General features: G+C 38.3%; 5 protein-coding genes across 5 annotated transcripts in view; 4 read left to right on the top strand and 1 right to left on the bottom strand.

The window, feature by feature from the left end:
- Window positions 1-4756, top strand: part of LOC107036572 (carboxypeptidase B) — a 7478-nt gene extending 2722 nt beyond the window's left edge. Inside the window, exons 3-8 of the mRNA XM_015254610.1 lie at window positions 1040-1342; window positions 1442-1532; window positions 2718-2863; window positions 2959-3015; window positions 3112-3196; window positions 4272-4756. Coding sequence (XP_015110096.1) covers window positions 1040-1342; window positions 1442-1532; window positions 2718-2863; window positions 2959-3015; window positions 3112-3196; window positions 4272-4468 — 879 coding nt within the window. The 3' untranslated portion in view covers window positions 4469-4756. The remainder of the gene's footprint in view (window positions 1-1039; window positions 1343-1441; window positions 1533-2717; window positions 2864-2958; window positions 3016-3111; window positions 3197-4271) is intronic.
- A 1506-nt stretch (window positions 4757-6262) lies between these two features.
- Window positions 6263-8677, top strand: LOC114841115. Its single transcript, XM_029126000.1, is given in 4 exon segments — window positions 6263-7368; window positions 7370-8206; window positions 8280-8474; window positions 8548-8677. Coding segments are annotated over 4 exon segments (2268 nt in total).
- Window positions 8678-10396: 1719 nt separating this feature from the next.
- Window positions 10397-12367, top strand: LOC114841116. Its single transcript, XM_029126001.1, has one exon. The coding sequence runs from the start codon at window positions 10397-10399 to the stop codon at window positions 12365-12367; it is 1971 nt and encodes a 656-aa protein (XP_028981834.1).
- Window positions 12368-19911: 7544 nt separating this feature from the next.
- Window positions 19912-20844, top strand: LOC107036570 (three prime repair exonuclease 2-like). The gene has a single exon (XM_015254607.1). The coding sequence runs from the start codon at window positions 19912-19914 to the stop codon at window positions 20644-20646; it is 735 nt and encodes a 244-aa protein (XP_015110093.1). The 3' UTR covers window positions 20647-20844.
- Window positions 20845-22274: 1430 nt separating this feature from the next.
- The window catches only part of LOC107036602 (spermine oxidase), a 6247-nt gene continuing 5423 nt past the window's right edge, over window positions 22275-23098 (bottom strand). Inside the window, exon 4 of the mRNA XM_015254661.1 lies at window positions 22275-22605. Within this exon, the coding sequence (XP_015110147.1) occupies window positions 22480-22605 (126 nt within the window). The 3' untranslated portion in view covers window positions 22275-22479. The remainder of the gene's footprint in view (window positions 22606-23098) is intronic.

Below are 23098 nucleotides of genomic sequence, written 5' to 3'. Positions count from 1 at the left end.
CGTTTGTCGTGCCGTCGGGGGTTTCATTGGCATCAGAATTGTTGGAAAATACAGAATGAACTTTCACTTGGCGAAAAAATTCAATTTTGGCGAAAATCGACTTTCACCCTTGACCCACGTGAAAATGAAAAATTTTTTTTCCCCTTTTCTGTCACCTCCGAGGGTTTCATTGGCATCAGGGGGTCAATAAATACAGAATCAACGTTCACTATTTTTTATTTAAACACCGCCTGCAAACGGGGAGATGAGGGTGGCTAAAATATATTCTGCAACCCTGTCTCCTCGTTGGCTACAAATTTCAACCCTCCGCATACATGCCTTCCCCTTCACTCGCTCGTAAAATCACGCATTCTCGGTAGCATCGAGGAGGACTTCTCAGGACCGAAAAGAACTGAGGATTCGAAAGGTCTCTGGAAAAGTACGTCGCAGAACTGATTAGGACTTACCAGGTCCATCTAGGTCTGGAGAGATCTTGAAAGACCTGTGTACGTCCAATCAGAACCAAATTCTCGACTCGGGTATTTATTGTTTCATCAATGACAGAGTAATGAATGTTAATGACTTACGTGACGACTGTCTAGTGTAGGGAAAATACTACATTGTGATTTCCGTCGCTGGTAGCTCTCTTGAAGTGAAATTATTAACCACAGAATAATTCCCTGAAAATGCGGGCTCGCCTCACCCGAAAAGGTGAGTGCATAAGCTACCGCCTACGCTCTAGCGCCATACTGGGAATCCCCTATTTCAAAATGACACTCACCTATGTGTCGAATGTTGTTATCGATTTGTGAATAAACCAAAACGCATTGAAAGAATAATAAATCCAAGTGGTAGTCAAGGGAATATTGTCTAGAGGCAAACGAGATTTCATCGAAGTCTCGAAAACTTTGTCCGAAAATTGACAGAAATAATATTGGTTTGACAATAATCTGCTTTCTCAGACTAGAAATTTATAGTGGATAGGTAGTCTATTGTGAAGAGTAATGTTCGGTCACTTATTGATGATTTATCTAACCATGGAACATTACTTTATCTTTAGATTGAGAGTTACTTGAAGGAACTCACTCGACTCTACAATAAAACTACTCAGCTCATCGAAATTGGTAAAAGTTATGAAGGCAGGCCAATCTACGTCGTGAAGATCTCTAGTGGTGGAAAGAATAAGCCCGCGATCTTCATCGACGCTGGAATCCACGCTCGTGAGTGGATTGCACCATCAACTGCACTCTACGCACTTCATCAATTGGTGAACAATAAAACTAACAGCAAGTTGTACGCAAATGTTGATTGGTACATTCTTCCCAGTCTTAACCCTGATGGTTACGAATTCACTCACGCAAGCGTAAGTATCGAGCGACATTATCAAGTCAATAATGGATAGAGTTTCCAATCGAACGGCATGTAATCGCAGAATTATTAAACAATTATGATTTTTGTATAGTACCGATTCTGGAGAAAGACGCGTTCACCCAATCCGAATTCTAAATGTGTAGGCACCGACGCTAACAGGAACTTCGATCTTAAATGGATGAGTGAGTTTTTATTCAGCTATTTCAGTGAACGGAAGAAATTGAAAAATAGTGGCTAGTCGCTCACCGCATTTTAGAGTAGCTTTTCTATTTAATGTTTTTGTGAAATTATTGAAAACAGTTATTAGATGACATTCTCTCGCAAGATTTTTTCGAATTAAGTGAGACATGGCCGCTTTATTCCGGCGCATAATCTAATTAAGTTCAAGTTGCATGAAGATACTTCGATTGCAGCATTAACGATGAACCGGCGATGACTAAATGTAGGTGAGGCGGACGGGAATCTATTGTATTCCTGCAGAAAACCAATCCCTGAACAGAAAAACTCTGTTCCCTTCACGTAAATATTTAGGTCTTATTTAAAATCTTCTATGGCTAAAAATTTTTTTTATCACTATTCAATTATTCAACAAGTGTGAAGTTGGTGGCTAGGCTTCGCTTCGAGCCGCCAGCTTCACACTCGTGAAAATTCCGTGTCGTAACGAAATATACTATTTCGTCATAAGGCAAAAAAAACAACGAAGCGAAGCTGAGGAATGCAATCAATCCAGTCAGGAAAGTTCTATTTCGGCCGCATGACGAGCATAATTTTTCTTTACAATCTCCGTAAACGGCGTTTTACGTACAGCGTAATGAAAAAATTTTTTCGGGCCTAATGACAAAATAGTATATTTCGTCATTAGGCCGAAAAAAACTTTTCTGGCGACAAAAAATATTGTTCGACACAGCCGTGGGAACTTTTCTACCTCATATGATTACCGAACTCGCCTTCGGCTCGTCCTGTAACCTCATATTCGCCAGAAAACTTCCTCACGGCCTAGTGTCGAAATGTACTATATCAAATTGGTTGCATTTTTTTACCTTGCCGGTTCATCGTTAACAAACTCGATTGTATCATAGATTTGTAACGAAAAGATATTCTATTCGGGGACGCATATTCCTTGAGATTTTAGTAGAGCTGGAACTAAGAATATTCAAGCAGTGTACTGAAAGTTTTAATGCATTTTTAACAGTGTAGAACACTCCATATAGTTATAATTAGGTTTTAAAACAATAAGAATGCCTTTCATCAAATTATCAAAAAAATATTTCCTTCAATTTTTTCTAACGAAAGCGTCAGAAGAAAAGATGGAAGTTCAATGAATTTTTAATTGAGTCACCTTTCCTACTCCTAATATTTCTTTTCAGCCATTGGTGCATCCAGCAATCCTTGCGCAGATACCTACGCCGGTAGCAAAGCATTCTCAGAAGTAGAGACGCAAGCCGTCAGGAACTTCATGCTAGCTAACAACAATACTATAAAGGTTTATTTGACTCTCCATTCTTACGGACAGGTGAGTGAAATTTAATTATGAAATTGAATTATACAATGCAGCTTTATGCCGTGAAACCTTAGATCATAAAGTCAAAATTTGTTGAATGCCTCTAGTACCTGTTGCATCCATGGGGCTGGACTTCAGCTCTACCCGACACTGAACCTCTCCTTGTAAGTTTAACATGAGTAATTATTAATTAATAATTTCTACTAATATATGAATTTTGGACAGAAATTTCTCTCTAATGATATGACTTCTTATCCTAGCGCAAAGTTGGCATAATGGCTGCCGAGGCTCTTTATCAAATTTACGGAACTGAATATGTTGTTGGAAGTTCCACAAATGTCTTATGTGAGTATAAATTTCGGATTTGCGATTGATTTTATTGTTACACATATAAAAAAAAAGTTTCTAGTTTCCAGAACCAAATTACTGATTTTAAGGAATTAATGGTTCTAGGAGGTATTGTACTGAGAATGAAAAACTAGTTACCGACTCTCCAAAGAAAAATCCCTCAAATTCCGTGTAAAAAATCCACTCATTTCGAGTACAAAGTGCTTAAGGGGAGACCGCAGTGAAATTTGAAAGTCTCGGCTCGGCCTTAAGAGCCATTGGATGACTTTTGATATATGAAGGGATATATAAAAAAGTGAGAAAAATTTCGGACCCGAACCGTTTTGCCCCGTATATCTACCAAAAACGCCATTTTTCACGTTTTTAGCTTAAAAATGCTCCTTGGACCACAGTTTTCATCCGATTTCTACTTTTTTTTTTTAAATGTTCGCTATACTTCAACGAACAAACCTAAGTATCCGTTTTGCTTTATATTTATTAGATCATGAGAAAATGTTTTTCTTTAGTTTTCATTTTTTTCCTCTTTTTAGCAAATGCTAAAATTCATTGTTTTCCGCCCTTTTTTTTTGTTATAATATTTCGATTACGTATGATTACAACGTGGAATAACGAAAAACAACTAATTTTTACACCTCAGAACAACCGCATTAATTCGATTTCTTCTGAGTGATCTTTTGCTAGCATTTTTCCCGTTAATAACTCGTCAAAAAGTATCGAATCAGTATTTAAATCATAAATCTAAGGTGAGGGGGTATTCTATAGTGTTACTGAACTTTTTTCCCAGATTTTCAGAAAAAGTTTTCTTAAAACATGAGAAAATTCAACGCATTTTCTGGATTGTTTTTCCTTTCGATTTTAGCACGACAAAGTTCTAAAATTTACTGATGTTTACGGGAAATGAATGACTATAATTTTCCTTCTCAGTTTGAATCATAAACTGAATGGATCTGAATGAAATCTGCCGAATGAGATATTATAATATTATTACCCTCATGTACAATTCAACACAGATCATTTACAATTAAATGTGTTTACAATTAAAAGATTGAAGAGGGAAATACTTACTCAACAGATGCTGCTGCTGGCGGTAGTGACGATTGGGCCCTGGGAGTTGCAGGCGTAGATTTATCCTACACCATCGAACTGCCAGGTGGAAGATTCGATCCACCAGCTAGTCGTATTGTACCTGTTGGCATCGAAACCTTCGAAGCCTTCAAAGTCTTCCAGCAATACGTGGAAGAAACATACCCCCCTCAAAATTTTTTTTAGTCTATTTGTATACTTTTGTATCTTTTTTTTAAAGTCGTCTTTCTATGAAAATATGAATTCTTATTATAGAACCTTTATTATAGAATATGTAATTGTTAGTGTAAAATCAAGGGATAGGAAAAGTGTGCTCACCGAGCAGAAGATGTTTCTGACTTCAATTAACTCTCTTACCATAGATTAAATAGGCACTAGTGTATCGAGCGTAGGCCCTTCCAGGCCCCCTCCACTGAACTATAAGTATCAATGACTGTCGTATATTTTTGTTAATAAAGCTAAAATTTTTAGATATTTTTTTAAAAGTAAATTAAGGACGTTCATCCAAAACTCACATTAGTGAACATAATTGTGATATTGTTCTATTTGCCAGATTTATAGTCGATCCACACGTTAGTATCGTCGCCGTCAGGAAAGAATGATTTTGGATCTGAGTGGTAGGGGCCGTTGAGTCGGAGCTAATTTCGAGAGAGTGGGGGTACCCAACCACGACCATTCTTTTTTGACGAGGACTATAATAATCTTTTCATTGCTCAAGCCCAAAAAGGGCTCTTTTACCGACGGTAGTTAAGCATGAGAAGTAGGTCTTTTTACCGTTGAGNTATTCCAGCTGTAAGCAGGGTTTGGCGTCTGTTGATAAAGGTAGTTTTTTACATGACGTTGTTAAATACCCGTAATTTAGGTAATAAATGTAAACAAGTTGAATCAGGAATTCCATGAGCAATTTAGCCTGAAATTGAATTCAAATTCTAACAGTTGTTCATAAATTTAGAGAAATAGAAGAAAATCCGTCGTGATGCGCAAATTTCATTGAGAGCTCGGGAAGATAAAGGAAATGGAAAATGAAAAGACCGGTTTCACGAAAGGGTATAAGGGGTGTGGCAGAAGCAGCCCTTTCTTTCTCCACATTTTCCCTTCCTCTTTCGTAGGGCTCAAAGATGCTGACATAGAAACCGGAGGACGTAACACGAGTGAAACTGGGAGATCTGCGAGATTTGAATCTCTCGCGTTGAAGGAAAAATCCAAAAGTTTGAAACCCACTTTTTTTCCGCTGAAAAATTCCCAGTATTTCCTCGTCTACCATTATTTCGTTATTTCCATCACCATTCCTTCAATATTGAATGTGAAGGTAGCACAACATAATATATTATTCCTTCCTTACAATGTGATATAATATTCACCTTTTATTTTTTCTGAAAAAGAATCCATCATCCATTACATTACAGTACGTTGAACTCCTTCCCTAAACAAGATATTATTCAGAAAAATCTCATCATTCATTCAAAACATGGAAAATATTATTTTTGTTTGTACAAATCGCCCTTCGCGGTGGAAGTTCATTACCAACCGCTGTTGGTTAATCAACGACATTCAATAATCTCTCAGCGCCCTTCGGGGTAGAAGTTATTCAGCTACTTTCACAGATTCATTGTGGATTCCTAATGTATCTCAACGCATTTCGCACGTACATCATTATGTTGTTGATAGTTGTGCAGTTCATTGTGATGGAACTTAATTTAATGTGAATTATCAATGACATTTTCAGTAAAAATTAACAGTAAAACTCATCAGCTTATGATGAGCAGTCATCAACGGCAATTATCAGTGTTTGTGAAATCCGACAATTGAATCATTCGTAAATATCATTGGGTACAACTGTTGCAGAGAATGAATTGACTCCATGATTATTCAATTTATCATGCAAAATCGAAATTCAGTTCGGCGCTGATATCAAAATCTACTTTCGTCAGCAGTCGCCGTCTTCTTCAATAACATTTCGCCTCAAAACAGCAATCAATCATGTCTATTACAAAGACTTCACTGGTGATCTTCCTCATCACGATTCTAGCAGACGAAATCCAAAGTCGTCCAGAAGTTGACTGGTTTCACAGCGTGACTACGCGTTTACTTCGCTCAGACGAAGTCCACACAGCATTGATTATACATCAACGTAGTACAGATTATTCTGATGCAGTGAAGAACGAATTGTTTGGTAAAATCATGGAGACCATGCCAAATGTGATAGTTGAAATAGACGGTGGAGTTATTAACTTGAAAGAACAGAATTTTGGTGTTGTGTCGAAAAACACTTCTTCTCTGCTGTTCATATTCTATGCAGACTATTCTGGGGATAATGTGCAAATATATGAAACGATGAATGCGATAAACAAACTAACAGATTTTTCAGTAAACTATATTCTCATCGTACTGAGAACATCAGATTTGACTAGATCTGTAGAAAATATTCTGCAACATGCCTGGGATATATAAATGTCAAACACCTTAATTGTTGAGATTCGTTTCTCTAAAGTATCCACAGATAATTCACATTTTCTTGGTTGCGGAAAATTGAAATGTTACGGAGCAAATGGCAGAATCAACGAAGACAGTTCAGTCAAATTGATAATGCATCAATTCAATTTTTTCACCAAACAATGCTTTCACGAGGAATTTCACCACGGGGTCAAGTTATTTCCCAATTTTGCAAAAAATATGCATGGACATGTAATGAAAACATTTCGTGGGTACAATCGGCCACTTCGATACGGCGAATATGAAGATAAGAAAAACTCATCATTGGTACGTAAGGCCTTTGCGTTGATTGATGACTTAACTCGAGTATTGAACTTCACCACTAGGGAACAACTAATTTTAAGAGGCGAGTGGAAAGGCTGCCGTGGCAATTATACCTACGAAGCTCTCACTGACTACTACAGGACAATTAACAAAGTAGATATAGTCGGTCCGGTGTCAACCACATCGGTAAGTGGTTCAATAATACAACCCTTTCTCTTGAGGCCAATGAAAGAACGAGAACTGATTATGATAATTCCAATCACGTACAAAATCAACCAAAACTTAATAAATAAGACCGTTGCGAGTACTGTAATCTTATTAATCCTATACACTGATTTGGTTGGTAGCGATTATTTCGAATTTTGATGAAAAAATTTGCAACACATTTGCTATTTTCAGTGCACTGTTCTCAATCACAGTGCATCACCAGCCCTTAATAACAAACCAAAGGCTATTATTCTTCGCCATCGTCATAGTGGGTTTTATGTATTTCAGTGATATTTACGCGTCTTTAACAAATCTTGGTATTGATCCTTTTGTGGAAAATAAGTATGAAACATTCGAACAAATTGATGATTCATGCTCGACAGTAATAACGAGCTGGTACGATGTTGACCCAGCTTTCGAAGGAGCAGATGGAGTGAAATTGAATTTGAAAAAAAAAAGTGTAAATGGACCCTTAATGCCTTGTTTGGATATGGCATTAGAGTATCGTAATGTGTGTTGTCTAACAGACAGACAAAGGATTGACGAATCCAGATTCTTGCTTCGTAAAAACAATAATCTACATCTATTGAAAATTGCAAAACCAATTTTTGGGTCTCGAATTGAATCTATTTGGTTCTGGGAAGGTACCCCCGGTAAAAAAGAAACGATCGAGGTTATCAAGAGACATCGCGAAGCGGGTCTCTCGAGTGGCCTGTATTCAACAGATGATGACCCTTCATGGCTGCGAACTAACAAACATAATAATGCAGACGAGATGGACGAAGAATCGCGGACTCAATTGCGGAGAGAGCTTATTTCGCTCTGTGCGTTGGGATATTCCCTTGCTATCGTCGTCCTCATTGTGGAAATATTCGTTTATCGGTACAGAAATTCGGCGAAGGGGAGAATGAAACTGAATGTACCGATCGTCTTTAAAAAGAAAATAAAACGACGAGAGTGGTATGCGATCAGTCGTCGTTTCAATTCTGTTGAATTGATATTCATCAATCATTTTTACTTCCCATCATTTCAGCTGGAAAAATCTAAACCTTCGTATTATTCACACCTGCGCGCTTAAAAATTCAACACGTGTGGCTCCTCAGCACCACAGTAATCTGCAAATCACAACCAATGAACTACTGGCTCATAGCTATGGAAATTCGGCCAAGGGAAAGGATAAACTCAAGCGACGTGGCGTTTTTGAAAGGACAATCAAACAACGAGAATGGTATGCAATCAATTGTTCTCTCAATTAATCTCCGTTGAGATCTATTAATGATTTTTGCTCCCTGTCATTTGAGGTGGAGAAATCTGGGCCAGCGCATTATTCATACCTGCACGCTGAAAAATTTAACTCGTATTGCTTCCCAGTGCAAGAGGAATCTGCTGAATAAAATTGGTGAACTACTGGTTCGTCGCTCCAGAAATTAATCTAAGGGGCAGGTTAAACTCAATTCATCCTACGTTTTTAAACAATTAAATGACACGAATTGTCCGCAATCAATTGTTGCCTCAGTTCGCTTCAAGTCGTGGTACTTCTCATCGCAAAAAAAATCTGCAAAACCAACGCGTGCAGTAAAGCTTGAACGACAGGAAGATTTTTCTATGAATTGCATTCAATAGCGAAGTGGTAAAAGGGGATAAGTCAATTTTGACTATTGACCAGTTTTCAATGAATATCTGGGAATCTAAGGGAGATAGCAAAATTTTTGTTATAACCTTTTTTTATGGAGCAGATTGAATGCTACAACAAATGTCATTACGAAAATTTCGTTATCTCCTTTAGATTCGGAAATATTCTTCAAAAACTCAACTGGGGGATCAGTCGACTCATCTCCGTTTACCACTTCACTACTGAATTCTGAGTGTTGGTGTTGAATGCAGACATTTTTCGGACAATAATCGATGGTTTTAACTTTCACATTATTTGGATTAGTTGCAGGCGCAGGGAAAATGTCCATATTTTTGCGCATCCTTAATTAATAGGTTCATGGGTATTTCAAAAGAGCTGTATGTCGTATCGTGTTAAAAGATGCTCCTGAGTCACAAATAATTTAACTCGGGTAATTCTAAAAATTTTAATCAAAATATTCATCTTTTCATTCGATCATTCAATCAATTTTCTTAATATTACACGGCGACAAAAGTTTAAACAAAAATGACCAAACAATCTCAATAATTTGAGAGAAAAATGGATCTTAGGGATTTTCGTTTGAAATCAAGAGAAAAAATGTAAATAAAGGAAAAATTTAATCAACAAACTGTATGTTATTATAATTGATGAACGAACAGTAAACTTTATGAGCTATTGGTGGAAAAGTCCCATAAAGATGAATAAATTCCACTTTAGGTTCAGTGAATCTGAACTGTGCACTGTTTGATAATTTTTCAAGGGTATTTTCGGGTAATGTTTCATTGATTTTTCTCTCCGTGTAGTGATATCCCACATGAAAAATATTTTCATCGTAATTTATTATTCTTCCCTAAACCAAGTGGTTATTCAGGAAAATCTCATCATTCATTCAAAACATCCAAAACATTATCGTTCATACAAATCCCCCCTCGTGTGGGAAGTTCCTCATCAACCGCTGTTGGGTGATCCACAACATTCAATAGTCTCTCAGCAAACTTCGGGGTGGAAAATATTCAGTCACTTTTACCGGTTCTTTGCTGATTCCTAAAGTACCTCAACGCATTTCGCATGTAAATCGTTGTGTAGTTTATATTATAGTTATGCAGTTTATTGTAATGCAACTTAATTTAATATCAATTATCGAGCCAGGGACTATTTTCTGCAGTGAAGTCAGCGGATCATTATCAGTGAATTATAGACATTTTCAGATAAAATTAACAGTAAAACTCATCAGCTTATGATGAACAATCAATGAGTCATCAATGAGAGTTATCAGTGCTTGTGAAATTCGACAAATGAATCATTCGTAAATATCATCGGGCGTAAATGTTTTTGAGGGTGAATTGACTCCTCAAAATCATCAAATATCATCAGATCCTTGGCAGAGCAAATAATCTACTGATTATTCAATTGATCATACAAAATCGAAATTCAGCTCCGCGGTGATGTCAAAATCTACTTCCGTCAGCAGTTGCCGTCTTCTTGGGTAACATTTCAACTCAAAACAGCGATCAATCATGTGTATTATAAAGACTTTACTGGTGATCTTCCTCATCACGATTCTAGTAGACGAAATCCAAAGTCGTCCAGAAGTTGACTGGTTTGACAGTGTGGCTACACGACTATTTCGCTCCGGCGAAGTCCACACAGTATTGATTATACATCAACGTATTGCAGATTATTCTGATGTAGTGAAGAACGAATTGTTTGGTAAAATCATGGGGACCATGCCAAGTGTGATAGTTGAAGTAGACGGTGGAGTTATTAACTTGAAAGAACAGGATTTTGGTGTTGTGTCGAAAAATACTTCTTCTCTTCTGTTCATATTCTATGCAGACTATTCTGGGGACAATGTCCAAATATATGAAGTGATGCATGCGATGAAGAAACTAACAGATTTTTCTGTAAACTATATTCTAATCGTATTGAGAACATCATCGAATTTGACTAGACCTGTAGAAAATATCCTGCAGTATGCCTGGGACATATCAATGTCGAATATCTTGATTGTCGAGATTCGTCGGTTAAACTCTGAAAAGCGCACTGTAGCATCCGCAGATAATACAAAAGTTCTCGGTTGCGGAAAGTTGAAATGTTACGGAGCGAATGGAAAATTTAACGAAGCCAACTCAGTCAAACTGATAATGCATCAGTTCAATTTTTTCAGCAAACAATTCTTTCACGAAGAATTTCACAACGGGGTCAAATTATTCCCCAATTTTGCAAAAAATATGCACGGATATGTAATGAAATCACTTGGTAACTACATCTGGCCACTTCGATACGGCCAACATAAAGATAAAAAAAAATCATTCTTCGTCCGCAAGAAATTCGAACTATATGAAGACATCACGCGAGTACTGAACTTCACTACTACGCAGCAAATATTCTTACGAGGCGAATGGAAGGGCTGGCGTGGCAATTATACCTACGGAGCTCTTCTAAGCTACTATAATAAAACTGAAAAAGTGGATATAATGGGTCCCTTGTCATCCATGTTGTTATCTGATTTACACATAAAACCCTTCATCCTAGAGGCGATGAAAGATCAAGAGCTGATCATGGTAATGCCAACGACGTATGCAATAAACCAAGCCCTGATAAATAAAGCCCTTGCGAGTACTGTCATCTCATTAATAATTTTCGCACTAATTTGGTTGGTAGCGATTATTTTGAATTTCGATGGAAAAATTTGGAGCGCATTTGCCATTTTTAGTGCGCTGTCGTTAATGGTAGTGCATCATCAGCCCTTGAGAACTAACCAAAGGATGTTATTCTTGGCCATCGTCGTAGTGTCTTTCATGTACTCCAACGACATTTACGCTTCATTGATAAATCTCGGTATTGATCCTTTTGTGGAAAACGAGTATGAAACATTCGAGCAAATTGATGATTCATGCTCGACACCAATGATGCAGTGGTACGATGTTAACGATGCTTTCGTGGGAGCAGATGGGGCTAAATTGAATTTGAAAAAGAAACATGTGAAAGGAACCTTAGTATCCTGCTTGGAAAAGGCAGTAGAGTATCGGAATGTTTGTTGTTTGACAGATGCAAGAACGATGTACGCTTCCCGATTCTGGCTGCGCAGAAACAATGGCCTACATCGATTGAAAGTTGCAAAGCCCATTTTTGCGTCTCGAACTGAATGTATTTGGTTTCGGGAGGGTATCCCCGGTAAGAGAGAAATAATCGAGGTTATCAAGAGACTTCAAGAGACGGGTTTGTCGAGTGGCTGGTACTCACCAGCTGACAATCCTTTATCGTTGCAAACTGACAACCATAATCGCATAGGCGAGATGGACGAAGAATCGCGGACTCAATTGCTCAGAGAACTTATTCTACTCGGTGTATTGGGATATTCCCTTGCTATCACCATTTTCATTGGAGAACTACTGGTTCATCGGTTCGGAAGTTCGGCTAAGGGGAAGATGAAACTGCATCTACCGGGCGTTCCTGATAGGAAAATAGAACGACGAGAATGGTAGGCAATCAATCGTTGTTGGCATTCGGCTGAATATAAAAATATTCATCAATCTTTTTTACTTTCTATCGTTTCAGTTGGAGAAATCTAGACCTTATGATTCACGAATGCACAAGTAAAAATTTAAGGCGTGTGACTCCTCAGCACAATAGTGATTGGGAAAACGCAATCAATGAACTACCGGCTCGTAGCTCAGGAAATACGGCTAACGGAAAGGATGAACTCAATCGATGTAGCGTTTTTAGAAGGACAATTAAATAACGAGAATGGTGGGTAATTAATTGTCGCCACAGTTCTTTGCTTCCTATCATTTAAGATGCAAAAGTTCAACTTTTGCAAAACCCAACTCTCGGATTGAAGCTTAAGCGAAAGAAAGACTTTATTATGATTGAATTTTGATTGATTTTATTTGTAGTCACGCTCACATTGAAGATGTTTAGCCAAAACCCACATTATTCATCATAATGTTGATATTGTCTCATATGCCAGGTTCATTTTTGAGCCACTCGTTAGTAATAATCTGAATCCTTCCATCGGGGCATTCTAGTGAGAAATTAATTTCTGGAAATCTACTACGTATCTGGGAGACCCGGGTTCGATTCCCGGCTGGGTGAAGCGGAGATTTTCTCTCTCTAAATTCTAAATCTCTTAGAATTTTTAGAATAGTAGAATAACTACTGACACCTTGCAGCGGGCACCTTGCATATTTCCTATTGCTGTCAGGCGCGCATGCAGAGAACTGCTGTATCCATTCAGTCAGTGTGACAGATGGGCACAGTAGAACCCTGCAATATCGGTCGGCTGTACGACTGTGGGGTTTTCCGTGGTTTCCCTTTCACTCCTAGCCCGTATTTAAATCGTACTTATAATCCTATTCGCGATGTTAAATGAGAGTCAGATGGCGCTGCCACACAAAAAAATGGCGGACGTAAAACGTACCAAATTTTCCCGGTCGAATGAAACATGGTGGCAATTAATGAGATTATCAAATAATAGAAATACGAATGTCCAATATTTAAATGTCGGAGATAATTACTTACTGTTTCAGATAAATTAATGTTTCCACAATGTGTTTGCATTTTGAAGAGCCAGCGTTGCAAGTGCATACACATTCGATCGACTTGTTGTTATTTGTTATACTAATTTGTATATTTATTTAATGAGGAGTCTCATGAATTGCTGAAGACTTGACACACCAGGCAGAGATTTTTACTCTGTTCTCAGTCTTCTTAGTGACCCCAATGTGAAATATAAAATCAGACGTGACAATTCTATCACCTTCGACACACGCTCGTTTATTTTCCGCTCTGAACACATCCCCAACATAGTTCAATATATCCTCCAAATTTAATTCCAATAGATCGCTCATATTAATAATTATTAATAATTATACGGTTTGAAGGCCCTCACGTCACGTATACTTATAACCTAGAATAATTTATAGATTGTTTACTAAAATATTTGAATCGGTACGTTTTAGGTCCGCCATTTTTGTGTTCATCAGCGCCATCTGACGCTCATTTAACATCGCGAATTGCATTTCATTTCCCAAATCAAATATTGCTCGTCTGTCCGGCAAAATGATTTCCCAAATCACAAAAATACTTTCCTAAATATGCCCAAACGATTCTCTAACAATTCCTATCAATTAAAATTTATAATTAATTATTTGTCTGCACAGTATATGATGATATCCGTGGGTGCTCATTTACGACGATCGTTTCCCCCTCCATCCGCCATGCGTACTGTTCAAAATGGCGAACGAAGTGGCGATTCTCATAACGCTGCACTGAAACATTGTCCCCTCAAAAGTGAATAAATTTTCGACTCAGTGTAAAATTAATCAGTTTGCACAATGTCAGGGATTGAGCCCTGGGTTTTCAATAATGTATCGTTGGGGCACCTTGCATCCGTGAAGATAATTCAATGGTCATGGAGTCACTTAAAAATTGGGGATGACATCAAGAACATGTTCGTCGACATCTCGCAACCATTGATTGTAACCGGGATTGACCAGCTACCCATGCGTATCCAGATGAAAATACGTCCAGCAACTCATAAATGCATTGATTTAATTGACACATTGCGGCTGCCAAGATCCATAAAAGATCATTTGAGCTTCTACGCGTGGGAAATGTATGAACAGGCATTTCGCTGGTTGGTCTGGATTCTACTCGATGTGTCCGGGGGGAGGGATCCAAGTCTGACTGAAAAGATGTCCTATTTCGCATGTAACATTTTCTGGAACGATATTGGTCAACTTGATGGTAAGAAAATAGTGGAGTCCTATGTCAGTGACAAAGAATCAATCGATTATCACACCTGGGCCCAGCTATGTTACTACTGCAGTGAGAATTACATTCGTAAATTCGCTGACACCGTTGATTGGGCGAAAAGCAATTTCAGATGCGACTATGCCCTGTTCTGGTACAAGAAAATTTATGGCGCGGTCCCTACCAGAGATATATTCCCTAATTCTTCGGTCTTCTGGAACAGTGACATTTTTTGTAGAATCCAAACGCATAATGATAAAGCTTTCAATCGTCTTGTCATCAGGAGAATCGTCAGGTCTGGGAGTCTATCAGCATTCAAATATTTCTGGAGGAATTTGTCGAAGGATGACAGATTGGAATGCTGCGAAGACTTCGATTTCACGAATGCAAACAGCGAGATCATGGTCTATGTGCTTGGGGAGAGGGGGTTCGATTACATGCCAGAGAATCTTCAGCGAATAAATAGGGATTGGGGTACCGGGGATGATTGGGGCATAGATGATCCCTGGTATGGACTAATGGGTTTTCCATGGGTATTGTTTGTAGACAGCTGGATACATGGGTACGAAAATAAGAATGAAAATCGATTCACCTGGTTCTTCGCCTACTTGATATGGAATTACAGAGAAGAAAAATACGATATTGCAGAGTTCATAAGGAGACGAGACAGGGGTCATCTACGTTTGAAGTATTATGTGCCTTATGAGAGAGTATGGACACTCTGCTGTGAAAAGTTTGGGAGGATGAACAAGATGCTACCCAGGATTGTTAAAATGATTTTCGGAACGACAGATGTTGCACTCTGTGCCCTGGCTATGGAAGGTTTGAGTGACTTCAGGAAGAAATGTTTATGAGCGATTCAGAAGAGGTACCAGTGGCGAAGCACGCTGAATGAAGACTTCTGTAGCAAGTTCATGGAACTTTTGGTTGACGATGAGGAGAAGATCTTCCAGGAGGTTTGTCAGCCCCGGACGCCATTCGAGTAAGAAGTACCAAAAGTCATCAGGATTTTGAGACACGTTGAAGATGCACTTCAAGATTCTTTACATACATCATGCTTAAATAGAGTAATTACAATGAATTGCACACGTACGCATAACTTTTCAGTAGAAAATACAAAAGTCGATCGACAATTGATAGCTTTTTCATACGAAACGTATTTTATAAAGATCATTGTGAATAAAACATGGTTTTAACATTTTCATTAATGAAAGTTGGTGTTAATTCTTTCATTCATTCCAATTCTGTTCATCTTTATTTTTTAAAAATAGAAATTTTTTCCGTAGTCTGAGTTCAAGCCAATTCCTAAGACTTCACTGCCTTGGCATTGCATTGATGAAAGGATTTACACTATTCGTTAATAGTTAACGACCCCTTCTTTGCAGCTCTTCTTTTACTATGTAGAAGTCATCCTTCGAAGAATTTTATCATCTTCCTCGGAGTCCGAGGCATCTATTAACTAAACTCAAGAAAAATTAACGTATTGTGACGTGTGGAGATATTCACACGTCGATTTTATTCAATTAATATTTTCTAGATAGAAAAGGTCCCAAATGCTCAATAAGCAGTCTCACGGTGACACCTGAGTCCAGCTTCTCAGAATGGAGCTGTTTGATTGTCTTAGCCATTGTCAGTGATGGACATATGGCCGTGTTAGTTAGAAAAACCGTGAGAACACTTATTTAGCATTTTCGGCCAGCAACGACTTTGAAGCTCTGGAATAGTGCAGAGTACGGCAGGAGTTGAAGATGGACGGACGTCCTCTCCTAGCCAAAAATCTATAGTAGATCCGCGTCGAAACCGAACCCATTTAACAGTTGATTTTATACTTTACCTATCTATTCAATATACTGTCAATTATTAATGTAACAGTGGTGCTCGATTGTTTTATACGAAGAATACCTAATCAAATCCTATCCTAGTCGCGTCACGTTAGATCTTGAGAGAAATCCGCGTGAGCTCTGACCGTAGCTAGTTGAGCAATAGTTTTTGAGTCGACTGGCGACTCAATTAAGGGAGGTAGAAAACCTCATCACGTCACAGTATGAATTATATATTCATCTTCTGCTGTTTGCAGATTTCGATCAGAGAAAAATTTTGAAATAGGGGCAGGTGGGGCAATATGGACACCAGATTTAAATAATGAGTTGAACTGGATCAAATCTACTGTTCCGACTTCATTTGAAGTTTATAAAAACGAACACATTGTCATAAGACGGCATCGTAGGAGTTGTAAGGTGAAGCAAAAGCGGGGTAAAATGGACACTTGGGTTTCTTCCTCAATTCTTTATGTTTCCACAATGTTACTCAATTTCTGAAACATTAATCATGACTGCGATTATTTTCAAATTGAAAAAAAAAACTCATTTTTGACTTCTGACGTGGGAGGTCGTAAACTAAATTTTTAAAGAACATCGGTCAGATTACTCAGTTCAATGGGGATGATAAGTGAAAAGAAATCAGGGAAATTAGTGTAGAGCATTCATCGAGTGAGTGACCTTTTTGTATATTGTGGGAGGAACAAGGTGATGAGCAAGAACAAAACTTGAATAGAGTGCAAGAGATGTGAGAGACGGGAAAAATTTTGTTTTGCGTCGATTGTTTAGTGTCGAAAATTTCTTTTCGTGAGAAGTCCAAAAGTATTTTCTGACGAATGTGGCTTTGTAGGCCGAGCCGAAGGCGAGGCCTATAATCACATTCGTCAGAAAATACTTTGTGGACCTTGTGATGAAAATAACTATCTGATCGAAATTTGCAAACTTCAAGGTGATCAAATTACAGGTTATCCATCGAGCTTCCATTTCCCCACCTCTGATCTGAATGGAACAATTCGCGATCGCAAAAGCGATTTCTTGCCGTCTGGTGGTGGTTTGTAGAATTACTATCTTGCGGAACCAATCTGATGGTAGTGCGCCAAGGCTCTGGAGTATGAAATAGCAAATTATTCATTGATGTAGACACAAAAAATGTAGACCTAAAAAAGTCAATTACCAAAATTTTTTAACTTGCTTTCAGTTACGAGATATTTAACAAAAAAGGGACTCAACTGACTCGGCTAATTTCATTATAGAATATTCATCTCTATATGAAATACTTACGCCGCTTTTTATAATCATCAAGAGAGAAATATTGACTGCAAACTTTCATGTTTTCATCGTAAATTCCTCTCAGTTTCAATGTTTCCATCCACTTGTTCCGTAAAATTAAATTGGATGAAAAACTATGGAAACTTAAATTCAGTTTATCCTTTACTTTGCACTGTGGAACACAGCACCCTCTTTTCGAATTCTTAAGATAATTGTTCTGTGCCATTTTCATAAACAATCGGTAGGTTATAAGATCAAAATTTAATTCACGGCTTGTACTTGAAACAATTTGACATTTCAGCACTATTTGAGGTTAGGGTTCTGAACAGCTCCGCAAGATAGTAGTTCTTTACGGTCCCGCATTTTTGGCCATAGCGCTGACGGCGGTTTTACGATCGCGAATCTCGCCAGTCCTACTATACTCACCTTTATCACGGATCACGGATATTCGTGTTAAAATCACGTCTTCATCAGCTCAGTGGAACAACTGAATTTTCTATTGTCGGAAAACTCAGTATCTGCGAGGTAAGTTTTCTGTTACAATGCTGATATCGATGAGATACAAATCCTGCGATTAGTACCTGATTCCACTTTTTCAAAGAATTTCGTTCAGCTTCATGTCATGGACTACATAAACCGATTAACCTCAAAAGTTGTAGATTAAATGAGCGTGGATTAAACATAGTTATTGTAGAAGTCCCTTTTTTACACAGGAAAATAGTAGGTTCGCATCTTATTTTTACAGAAGAATTAATGCAATATTTAATGCGTTAAGTTAGGTTTCGGCATAATTGAGGATGGACCTTTGCAATGTATTTTCTCGAACAGGAATTATGGAATTTTGCCATTTGCCAAAGACATTAAACAAAGATGGTCAGTGCTAATTTTTGGTTTAGCTAACTACAGTTATGGTTTGAAATAAAATAAATTATTTAAAAAACGCAATTTAACCCGTGTTCTTTTGGCAAATGTAGAAAAATCCACATCATGAACGCAAATATACAGTCAATGTTACGAAACTTCGTCCACGTGTGACATACTGATAAATACACCTTCTGCAAGAAAAATTACATTGATTCAGAACCTTTTTTAGCCAAAATTAACAAAAAAATACTAAAATCAGAATTTCCGCACGCGCAGCTGTCAACTGTGAACGTAGCACCGGTCGATCGGATGGGGATAAATTCAAACGCGGTAAATTCAAACGTGTTTAAAGGAGAGTTGTGCATCTAAAGTGATCTCGGTTTGAACCCACTTCACAGAGAGGCCTTAGGATTCATTTACTATCATTTTTCTCATCGATAGGAAATTGGAACGACGTGGGTGATAAATTTTTAGCATAAACAAGTCGCCACGGAAAAAATTTACGTGTTTATGCGCGTGACTCTGTACAGCGAGAACTCTCACTAGAGCGTGACCGGCTTACCAACTCAGAGAAACAAAGTATTCAGCCGGGTCGCGTTGCCACTTTTTTTCACAAATTAATTATTTCCAAATTGATTATTAAAATTGTATAGAAAAATGTTTTGTGCATGCACGATGCAGGAAAAAAATTGAATAATGATAACAAAAATTATTTGACCATTGAAGACTTTAAATATGATCTAAATATTCAATTGAAGGAGGTCAGAATTTTTTTGTTCAGGGATTGGTTTTCTGCAGGAATATAATAGATTCCCCTGCATTCACTCATCACCGATTCATCGTTAACCGGGCTTAAAAAGTAAAAGGCCATGTTGCGCCATTAGTTCGTGAATTGGTTGAAAAACTCCCTAATTATTTTGAAATGTCAGGAGGTCTCTTCCATTCGAATTTCCATAGATAATTGCGGAATTGATGAGAAATGGCATATGAAATTTGCGAGTGGAATGTGTAATGAATTTTTGAAAAAATTCGTTAATAAGTAATTTTGGAGGATAAATGTCAAGAGACTTTCGCTATTGGAAATTTTATTAGCTGAAGGAAAGGTCGTTCGGCGTTTTGTATCGAAATCACTCATTATTGATGAGAAATGTCAGAAGACAATTGTCAAGCGATGAGATAAATCTCTTAACAACTCTCCCTGAAATCACTGATTTGCTTGATAAATATCTCATTGTAGAGAACAACAAATTCAACTTGAATGCCCCTTCTCCCCTGAATTTTCCCAACAATTTTCATAGATCAAAATCATCGAAACGACTTCAACAATGTCACCACTGGCAGCCGTCTCCATTTCCAGCAACTACTCGCCCCAAAGCTACTTAAGATCGTCTTCGCATCCACACTATTCAATCGTCTTCTTCGACCTTGAGACGACAGGACTGACGCCTGACTGTGAGATTATGCAGATAGCAGCGAAATGTGGAGGGAAAATGTATCGAACCTACATCCTCCCCACCAACCCCATTCCACAGATTGTAAAGAACATCACAGGAATTACTGTTATCAACAATAAAATGTTTGCTCGTGGACGACCGGTGACTGGAGTTACCAGAGTCGTTGCAGTACGCACTTTTATCAAATTTCTGAGATCTTTCGGGGAAAAAGTCATTCTAGTCGCCCAGAATGGTTTCAAATTCGATGGGCCATTGTTATGTGGCATTTTGAACCGAGAAAAGATGATGGCACAATTCCAGGACATTGTGATTGGCTTCTCGGATCCTTTACCGTTATTCAGACATCATTTGCCAGGTCGACGTGAGTGTGGAAAAACATATGGATTGGTTTCATTGGCTAATGACTACTTGGGAGGTTCTTCTGGGGCGCACGATGCCATGAATGACGTTGTGATGTTGGAGAAGTTGATTTTAAATGAGATCATTCCGACCAATGTTGATCATCTGGTTTTGTCTCATAAAACAGTTGGTTGTATGGCTGATGTATTCAACAGAAATTTAATGCATTATCATGATTCTCCAAAAACCTGGGATGCATGGAAATAGGAAGATGTGCGATGTCATTGGCGGGAGTTGGCTCGACTAGCATTGAAGTATTTACTATTTTTTTGGAAACATTTGAGAATCGAAAAAATGGCATGATGAATAATGATCGATATTACCCTTATCGTTTGCGATTATAAGAACTCTCAATAATGCATCATAATTAGTTTTTTTAAGATGATATGGTCTTTTCAATGCATGGAGGATATAGAGGCATGTTCAGGATTATATGTATAAGAATGGCTATCAATATGTCTAGCATGAAGTCCTGGGATTCTCAAATAACTTCATCTTTTCTACGTTACGTAGCTTTATATCATAGGATTCTCCTACGATATAAAGTAATGAAAACATTAAACGTAAATAAAAACATTAAACAAATAATCATTGTTTTCATTCAAGTCTTATTTTATAAAATTACATGGATTTGATGAAATACGTAAGTTTTAAATGAAATACCATGCAAGGTTGGCCAGAGTAAAAGGAGAGGATTACCTTCCACTATTGTGAAAACGCATATCTTTCATTCGGAAGCTTCATATCAAGCGTTTGACGGAAGAAAAATCGATGAGACATAACAGTACAACGTTTTGCCAACATTGTCCAGTGGGGCCTAGGAGTCTCCCCGGGATCAAAAATCATCATTAGAATCATTTGCACGCCACTTCGAGACTCGCTCTTTCATTCGGGCCCAAAAAACCATTCTTATCTTGTCTGATATCTCTGCTATGAACTCTGCTTTTCAACTCTGACAATTGAGTTGAAAACCAGAGTTGTACCAATCTTCTCCAGTGGCGTCTAGGAGTCTCCCCTGGTTCAAAAATCATGTTTAGAATCATCTGCACGCGATTTCGCGACCCGCTCTTGCACTCGGGCCTCAAAAAATATTGACATCTTGTCTGACATCTCTGCTATAAACTCTGAGTTGGTTTCAGAGTTGAAAACCAGAGTTGTGACAACATTGCCCAGTGAGGTCTAGGAGTCTGCAGAATTTTTACCTACTCCAATCATCAGAATGGATACAGCATCAGTTTAGGGCTGGATTATATGCCAATACCCCACCATGGTTCCATAGCCTTCGGTCTAGCGCGCATGAACGACAGTAGTAGTTTTTTATTTTTATTTATTTTTATTTTTATTATTAAAACAATGACCTCATAAATTCTGAAAACTTGTTTATTATGATCACTAAATTATTTGCTATTGAATACACATTTTTATTTCAATGATACTAATTTTTTATTTCAAAATTTAGTTGGCTGCGCGCCACGAAATTGGCGTTTTTAGGTCCCTCGACATGAAAATTAATATACACATCTCGCCATGGAAAACATATCACCCTCCCCCACGTGCTTGCCATCCTCGCCTTCGGCTCGGAAGGGAATCTTGCACGTGGGGGGCGGGGATCTGTTTTCCAAGGCTCGGGCATGTAATGTACTATTCGTGATCGCAACGTAGATGTGGGAGCCACCAAGTGAACTCTGACCTAACTACCCTTGGCAGGCAACCAATGAGAGTCTGATGACTGAACCAATGATGGGTGTCAACCAATGAGATCACGGAAAATCCAGAGATCTCATTGGTTGCCCGCCAAGAGTAGTTAGGTCAGAGACCACTTGGTGGCTCCCACATCTACGTTGCGATCACGAATAGTCTATCCAGTTATGTAGTATAGAGATCAGTGCTCTAATGCCGCCCGAACTGGCGGAGTGGGGGTCTCTTTTTTACTCACATTTCACATACAATGGCTTCAAGGACACCCCCTGAGCTATGGAAATTAAGAAGAGTCCACTGTACTTTAATGGTAAAATTTTTAACTGAAATATTGAACTATTTTCATTCCCATACGTGGTGTCGCAGAAAGTTGAGAGCCTGGGATCGCCCAGAATCGAAGGCTCCGTGGGTTGTTGAGTAAAAACACTCGTGAGTTGCCTCTCCAGCGAACATTATTGCAGGAACATTCTATAATGAATAAACAATAAATCAAGATGTTAAAATCAATAGTAGATTTTATGTAAGGAAAGAGTAAAACGGGTTTTTGTCTTGATTTTTTTATCTTATGAGAAAACGGTTCTTACGGTGTTCTTAAAAAACGATTTCGTGGTAGATTGATAAATTCCGGATGTGGTAAATTTTTTGCAAAATTTTGCGGAACATAGTTTGTGTGATATTAAACTCTAAAAAATGGAAATTTCGTGAAATCGCTGTTCAATCTGATAATTAGGGAACAGCTATTATTAGTACATTACGTAACTAGTGTGGAAAGCAGGCGGTTACTCACGAGGGCGGCGCAGCCGCCCGAGTGATACCGCCTGCTGTCCGCACATGTTGCGTATACTATTTTATATGATAAGTGCGTGATGAAGTTCGGGGGTTGGGGGGGGGCGAGTGTGGGGGGCGAAGCCCCCCACGAGAAAAGGGGGTCCAGGGGGCGAAGCCCCCGGTGGGGGGGGGG

The sequence above is a fragment of the Diachasma alloeum genome, unplaced genomic scaffold (assembly GCF_001412515.2).
Source record: "Diachasma alloeum isolate Michigan unplaced genomic scaffold, Dall2.0 Dall_scaffold_00210, whole genome shotgun sequence".
NCBI classification, from domain to species: domain Eukaryota; kingdom Metazoa; phylum Arthropoda; class Insecta; order Hymenoptera; family Braconidae; genus Diachasma; species Diachasma alloeum.
The sequence above is the reverse complement of the archived record's forward strand: the minus strand, read 5'-3'. Positions and strand labels throughout refer to the sequence as shown.